General features: G+C 56.7%; 1 protein-coding gene across 3 annotated transcripts in view; it reads left to right on the forward strand.

The window, feature by feature from the left end:
- The first annotated feature begins 1,746 nt into the window (after window positions 1-1,746).
- The window catches only part of LOC113202597 (uncharacterized), a 20,221-nt gene continuing 14,078 nt past the window's right edge, over window positions 1,747-7,889 (forward strand). For all 3 annotated transcript variants that reach the window (XM_052267630.1, XM_052267629.1, XM_026416898.2), the window contains exon 1: window positions 1,747-2,838. In XM_052267630.1, the coding sequence (XP_052123590.1) occupies window positions 1,960-2,838 (879 nt within the window). In that variant the 5' untranslated portion in view covers window positions 1,747-1,959. The remainder of the gene's footprint in view (window positions 2,839-7,889) is intronic.

Here is a 7,889-nt window from a genome sequence, read left to right on the forward strand (position 1 = left end):
TAATAGCAGCAAAACTAGTCTAAGGTAGACTAGTTCAACTAGACCCGAACAACGACGCTCTAACACACACGCACACACACACACAGGCACACACACGCACACACAAACAAACTTGAGGTAAAACGAAAGCCTTGAAACTTTTAAAATCTTTATTTGGTCCCAATATTCCTACCTGTGACGTCACGCCTCTGGTGGTCCCTGTTGCCGAGGACTCGTGCGCATTGTGGCACCCACGTGAGGACACTTTGGGCGCCCATCGACTGCGCTATTACATTTACGCGGGACTTTTTTCCGCTTTCCTCGTCGGTCGCAGAGAGTGGGCCGGCGGGCGCGGGCGCCTGCAGCGAGCTGGGTAGGCCAGCCCGCCATGCAGCCGTGTGGAGCCAGCGGCCCGCCTAGCGCCCTGAGCGGCCCCCGTCCTGGACTACGGCTCGCTCTCTCCTAATGAGCGCGCTTTCCAGAGGCAAACACGCAGATATGAGCTTTCCTTTCCCGTTTCAGACTGACCACGACAGGTGGCCTGCGCGGTCCGTCAGAAACAAGGAAAAAAAAACCAACTCATCTCTGCAAACAAGAAAACAGAAAGACCGGGAGTTGGAGTGTTGAGGCAGCAGTTATTAGCGAAATTGCTGTTCAGTTCTCAATTCAACAGGCTGCGCGCCGGCCGAGCCAAATGAGATGCACAATAGACTGAGTGATGCATATTGGATTGCGTATTGGATTAGGCCTCCAGCAGCCGCTCTGCGCCCCGCTGCGCCGCGCCCGGGCGATAGCTAGCATAGGCCGTTTGTAGATGCAAGCAAAGAGGCGAGGCATGGGGCGCGGTAGCTCGGGCTTTCTGGGTGTTTGTGGGGCTCCTGCAGGGTCGCTGCTTCCAAAGAGAAACAGCCCCGCCGTCGCCAGCAACTTGGGAGCAGGGAGGAGGAGGAGGAGGAGGGGGAGGAGGAGGGGGAGAGGGAAGGAAGACGCGAGGACGTAGACGAGAACTAGGAGAGAGGTGGTGGAGCCGCAGTCGCGCGTGGCAGCAGCGCTCTGCACAATCACTGCAATTCCCTTGAGAGGGCCGCTGCCCGGCGGCCTGAAGCTGCAGCCTGCACAGGCAGATATCATTCAGTTCTCAACCAGGCAGGATGGGGAGGAAGGGAGAAAAGTTGGGGGGGGGGGAAGGGGGGAGAGAGCTGCATCGCAACAGCCGCAAGTCGCCATGGCAGCGAGGGCTGAATACTTGGCTGTTCCTGGTTGCTGCGGGGTGGGCACGTTTGGACCATTTGGACTCTCAGCCCTATTTAAACCACCAAAGCGCCCGACCTACCTCGCGAAGGGCCTCAGCAGCTAGCAAGGGGCTGCCTGCCATGGCAGCGAGTGCTGGCTACTGCAGGCAGGCTGGGTGTGCCTTTGGACATCCAGCATCATTTCAACCACCAAAGTGCCCGACCTACCTTGAAAAGGGCCTCAGCAGGGTCTGCCTACCATGGCAGCTAGTGACGCCATGAAGCGTGGCGTGGCGGGGCGGGGCGGCCCAACCCCACGTCGGTTGCGCCCTACTGCCGCCCCGCTCCAGCCAGTGGGTTGGGTAAGGGGCCACCAGTTGACGAGACGGAGGCCAGGCACACGGCGCACGCACGGGTGCTTGCATCCCCCCCCCCCGCCCCACGGCCGCCCCCGGCCGCCCCCGTGCGCCAGCTAGCGTGGCGCGCCAGCCCGCGCCGCTGCCGCCGCTGCCGCCCTGTCAGTCGTGCTCCGGACGCCGTCGCCACGTGACCCCACCTCTGCGAGACACCTGGAGCCCTGTGCCTGCGCCTGCGCCGCCCCCTCTCTCGTTCGCGAGCTTGCCCCCGCTCTCCCTCTCCCTCGCACCCGCTGCGCGGGGCGGGGGCCCCTGGTCGGTCACGTGCCCGCCGGGAGGATCCTCCCGTCCGAGTCCGGATCCCCCGCCCGTGCCACACCGAGGTCGCCGTCATGAGCGGCAAGACCACGCCCGTCGACGCGATCCCCGAGGCCACGAGCACGCCGACCGTTGCCGCCGTGGTCACGCCCCCTGCCACCGTGGTCGCGCACCCTGCCACCGTGGTCGCGCCCCCAGCCCCCGTGGTCGCACCCCCTGCCGTCGTCGTCCCCGTGAATCGACGGCGCAGCTCTGTGTCGGCGGAGCAGCTGTCTGACCTGAGCGCGGAGCAGGCGGCCCCCAGGAACAACGGGGCCATCCCGAAGGTGCACCGCCGCGGCTCCGCCAGCCAGCGCCGCAGGTCGTCTGTCGTGGACGACGTCGCGGCTGCGGCTGACGACGACGACGTGCCCAACACGTCCTCGTCGACGTCCAGGGTTAACGGGCGGCGTTGGGTTGAGTACGAGATGCCGACCTCGGCGTCCACGCCGCGCGTCAACGGATACTACCCCATGACTGGGCGCGCCCCCAGCCTGGCTCCTAGCACCCTGGAGCAGCTGCGGCTATCACCGTGCTCCACGACGTCCACCACCCCCACAAGGCCCACGTCCTTCCCCCGACTCACGCCCGGCACCTCGCCGTCACCGTCACCCGCGCTGTCCACCGACGCCATCCTCGTAGACGAGGAGGCCGCCTTGGTCGCCGTCGAGCCCGCCGACGACGCCCTCCTTAAGCCGCCGGGGCCGTCCCCAGCCGCCTCAGGGTTCTCCGTGTCGCCGTCCTCAACGTGCACGCGGCGTGGCAGCCGCGGCCGCCGGCGCTCCTCGCAGCCCGGGGGGGACCGGGACCAGGGCGACCGCCTGCTCGGCGCCTTCGGCATGCCATTCCTGTTCCCCGGCGCGGCCATCCCCATGCGCCAGGAGATGGAGGAGCAGCAGGCCCGTCTTAGCGAGGTGAGTTTCAACCCGACAGTCTCCACACTCAGGCACCGACAATTTGCTAAATTAATAAAAAGGGAAACAAAGCTCTCGGGGCCTTTTGGGGATCAACTTTCCGGAAAAGAAAGTAATCTACTTGGACTCGGACTCTTTTATGACCGTTCCTCGCCCAAATGCAATATTAGAAGAAGACGAAGACGACGAAGAAGAAGAAGAAGAAGAAGAAGAAGAAGAAGAAGAAGAAGAAGAAGAAGAAGAAGAAGAAGAAGAAGAAGAAGAAGAAGAAGAAAGGGGAGGAGAAGGAGGAGGAGGAAGAAGGCGGAGGAAGAAGGAGGAAAAGAGGTGTTTCCTAGAACAGGGAGTCCTAGAGACCTCGTACTTTCTGTAATTATGGTTATATTCAGGCGTACTCTTTCAATTATGGTTACATTCAGGCGTGTACTCTTTAATTGGGGATATATTCAGGCGAACTTTGTCCTTCAGATGCATCAACTGTGGCCGAAGCTTATAGACGTCGCAGAATCCCATCATGGTATATATTTAGCTCATTCAGATGCTGCTATTGCTGCTCCGCTGCCCATAGAGCTGCCCAGCCCGTGCTTGGTCTTCCTGGACGCAGGAGGGTGACCGGAGGACAGCAGAGCTTCCGGTCCAGCCGTCCTCAATATCATATAGCTTTTGTCTGCTGACTCAAAACATCGAAGTATTGGTGGCTGTTGGTGTACTCCCGAAGACCGAAGCACGCGCTTTTCACCGGCGTAGCCCGACACCAGCCACGAGCGCCGCAATCAGCGATCTCCTATTCCGAGTCACGACCGGCTCGCCAGCCCCTCGCGACACCAGCGCGCCCGGCCCGGCCCGGCCACACGACAAACTAATTGGCCAACCCTAAAGCGAAAAAATAATAAAAATAAAGCGAGCGATGTAACGATATTCATGCTGTGGCTTACTTTGTGATCCGTGGGGCTGGGCTGACCTTGCTGAAATTGAAAGCGCGCGGGGCGGAGCAGCAGGAGCAGCAGGAGCAGCGGCAGCAGCACCGTACTGAGGGGCGTGCGACGAGGTCAGGTGACCTCAAGGTCAAGGACGGAGTTGGAGGAGGAGGGGGGGGGGGTCGAGAGTGTCGAGAGCGCAATCACCAGGATGAGGAAGCAAAGGAAAGGAAGGGGAGGTTGTCAACTTCCAGAATGGGGTGTGAGGGACACCACCGCACCACCATGTTTGCTTGTCTCTGCGACGATTTTCCGTCGGATTGTACTCACTAAATTCTTGAGTACTGTACTACATTTGTGCTCAGTTATGCTTAGTTATGAACTTCTGTGTGCGTGCTCTTCTTGCGCATACTTTTTTTTTCATAATTGAATTGCACACTGTTAAAACCTTACGAAGAACAGTGCCAAATCCTTCGTAGGTACGAAGGATGCGGCATTTTGCTTCGTACGGTTTTAACAGTGCAGATAAAACAGTCAAATTGTTCACTGTCCAGGATCTTTTAGACTCATTTAGACTGTTTTAGACTAATCAACTCGGTATGTCCTTGTCTCCAATAATTCTTGCGGTAAGTGTTGTAGTTGCCGGAGAGCGGGCCACCGCAGACCACCTGCAGCCTGGCCGAGCCTGGCTATGCTCCGACTCCTGTTGTACTAGCCAGGACCCCTGTGGTCTGAGAGCTCGCGCGTAGCGGGTTCACATACCTAATGCGCCCCCAAATGAATGGCACAAATCGTGTAGATGTGTACCGTTATTCCACACCAATAACGCAGCGTGGGGTTCCGGGTCCCCAAGCCGAATCGTTGTACACTTTCTGGAGCCCTGAGCCCTACTCGCCCCCCACAATCATGAAAAACCGCGAGAAATCGTGAAATATCGCGCAAAAACTCTCATAACATTGCGCTAACTCGCTTCAACTCGTTGAACACTTATTTTGGGAGTGTGTGGGGGATCCCTTCAACCGCAGTCCATCACCTTGTTCTATTGTACCCTGCTCCCAAGCATCGGCGCATCGACTCATCGGTTACTTGCACGCGATAAGTGTGTGAGTGTGTGAGTGTGTGTGTGTGTGTGTGTGTGTGTGTGCGTGTGCGTGTGCGCACCCCCTCTTCACCCCCGCGAGCAGCAGCCCCGCCGCTGTTCAGGTGCGGAGCCTCTATAATTTACCGCGCGCCCCGCCCGCGCTGCTGCTGCTCCTCGCTACAATTAGGGAGAAGGGCGAGGAGCAGCAGGGCCTTTTCCGCTTTCCTCGCCTGGCCAGCACTTTGCACTACATTTTCCCGATGGCTCCCGTCGGGCTGCCCAGCGGCGGCACCGGTACGGCCGCACCCTCAGGAGGGTCATTAGGGAGAGCCCGCAACTTTTTTTTCCGGCTTCCGCAGTCACGATCTTCAATGCAGCCCTTAAAAGTGGGTTTTCTGCCCCAAAAAAGGAAAGAAAAAAACAAAACTCGGTCCGGTTCGTAGGGGCTGCTACCGACTGCTTCGGATTTGAGGCGAGGACGAATCACAACACCTATTTACCACGAGTTGTGCGAATCGAGGTTTTTGCCTTCGAATCGACTCTTATCTCAAAATTTTTCTTTAAATTGGACCAAACCGAACAGGCCAAAAATAAATAAATAATCGAATCGGAAAAGCAAAGTATAGACTCTTCTCTCGATGTAGACGGAGTTATCACAATTATTCCGGATACATTCAGTTCAAAGTAAGGAATTCTCATGGTAGACTAGTTCCTGTAGGGTCGCCGTGACTTGCCGACCTTGACGAGCCGGATCTGGACAACGAGCCCCTTCGGCCACCCGCCGCCCCCAATCTGCATTTAACTAAACCGGAGGCCCTTTGAAGTCTGGCCGCGGCGGCGGCGGCAAAGTTTTGCCCGGCGTGTTGTTGGTGTTGAATTGCAGATTATACGATACACAATCAATGGTCGGGGGTCGAGAGGGGAGGGGGCGGGGAGGGGGGGGGGGTGGCTGTTGACGTGTTGACACCGACACCGAGGGGCGTGCGGTGCGGTGGTGACTCCCCTCCTCCTCCTCTCTGTGGGGCGCGAGAGAGAGAGAGAGAGACACGTGGGATGTTGCAGTATGGACCGGTGGTGGAGCTCTCCCGCCCGCCCTTTTGAAATATTCAAGTAGTAAGGCGAGACGGGTAGACCCGCCGCCCGTGAGGGGCGCCGCCGCCCGCCTCCACGCGCCACGCGCCACGTGTTTGAGGTCGGGAAGGGGGAAAAAAGGGGGCGGCAGAGGAGATCTCACGAGAGGCTCAAGCGGGGGAGGAGGAGAAGGGGGAGGGGAGGGTAAGTCTTGTCGGCTCTTCGGGCCTACGTCTGGATTTGGCTTTTTTTGTTCGCGCGGCCGGCAAATCCGGGCACGTGTGGTGTGCCTCTGCAGCCAGAGGTCGGGGCGGCCCCCCCCCCCCCTCCCACTTTCCCCCATCCAGCTGACCAATGCCGACGCGGCTGCCCGGTTGCCGGGCCGCACTCTCACGGCCTCGTCCTGTCTACACTTGTAAGCCATGCGGGACAAGGGCAGCCCTGTGTCATGGAAAAACAAACACGACATGTTTATGTATTTATTTATTTATTTTTGTGCACACACACACACCTACACATCAGAGCTCTGCAAAATGGCCCCCCGCCAGGCCACTCGGCAGATGAGTCCTCTTTTCCGTGGGTCGGGGGCCGTCTGGCCAGGTGAGCTGGGGTGAGGAACGGCGACAGAGCGGGGGACCTCTCCAGCTCTCTCCTCCGCACCTTTCACCTATCAGGCGGCCTGCGCGTGGCCAGGCGGCCTGGCGAGGTCGATCTCTGAAGGAGATTTCGCAGAACTCTGACACGCTATACCACCGCCGCTCCTGTTCTACTCAGAACCCCCCTTTTAAAAGGATGTTAATAAACACCCTCCCCACGTGTTATACAGCAACACTGTTCAGAAAGTGGTAGCGCATTCCTCTATTTCAGAAGAGTACGATGTGTTAGACACGTTCACTTTGCCAAAAATGTCCAGATTTTGAGAGGGGCTACTTCCTAATGTGTTCTACTTCCAAAATGATGAACAAAAATATTTTTGTCCGATTTTTCGGACCCCTAGGTCTTCAACACGTGGCTATTTTCTATTAATAAGCCCCTAAATCGAAAACGGGGTATCCGGAATATAAATTCCGAGGGTTCGCTGGAAAGGTAAGACCTTCTAGAATATGGATTTGAGGAAACATTTCCGACATCTTGCATACTGCTCTATCCAAAAAAATGCCAAACTTGCGTTTTGGGGCGCTCCGAAAACGGACAATTTTTATACTTTGCGAGAATGTGGGGCTCTCAACGGCAGGTGAACGCACAACTTTCAGGTTGACATATGTGAAACTAGGACTCTTCACCTACAAGATGACACAAGAAAATTTCGTTTGTCACTTGTGTCAAGTTTGAGAAACGATTTCCGAAAGCCCCTAAACCGCCCTAAATACGGACATCGGCTTTTACATGCAGAAAGTGACAGCTGTCCGTATTTAAGACACTTTGAAAGCGATCTTTAAGCAGTTTTGGCGGCTAAACTATACTAGATAAGAAAATTTCACCGGTGGGGTAAGGTCAAACTTTTTCATAAGTTTCCATTCCTGTCAACAAATTTTCACTTTTCATAATTTTTGAAAGCTAACTATTTAGGGTGCTTTGGTTCTTAAAAAAAACCTCACTTCAACAGGGCCTCACAGGCCCACCGAAAGGTGATAAAATATCGTTCAAGGTGTTGTAGGTGTGTCTCGGTCGGAAGATTTTATAATCCCCAATCCCACTGCTTTTCAAGTTTATCAAAACTACAGATTTTATAGGCTATTGCGTCTAAAAATCGTCCGTATTTAAGGAACTTGACCGTGTTTATTGTACCCAGTGAGCGGGCGAGCCCCTGCCAGCGGCGGGGTAGGCACACCGCTCAGCACGCATGCACAACGGCTCTGGTTGTTGCCTGCCTACCCGGCGCTTACAGACACCCTGTTGCGTCCTTGCGTGCATTGTGCGGAAGAGAGGGAAAAAGAGAGAGGGAGAGAGAGAGAGAGAGAGAGAGAGAGAGAGAGAGAGAG

The sequence above is a fragment of the Frankliniella occidentalis genome, unplaced genomic scaffold, assembly GCF_000697945.3.
Source record: "Frankliniella occidentalis isolate FOCC.00 unplaced genomic scaffold, Focc_3.1 Scaffold56, whole genome shotgun sequence".
In the NCBI taxonomy this organism is placed as follows: Eukaryota; Metazoa; Arthropoda; class Insecta; order Thysanoptera; family Thripidae; genus Frankliniella; species Frankliniella occidentalis.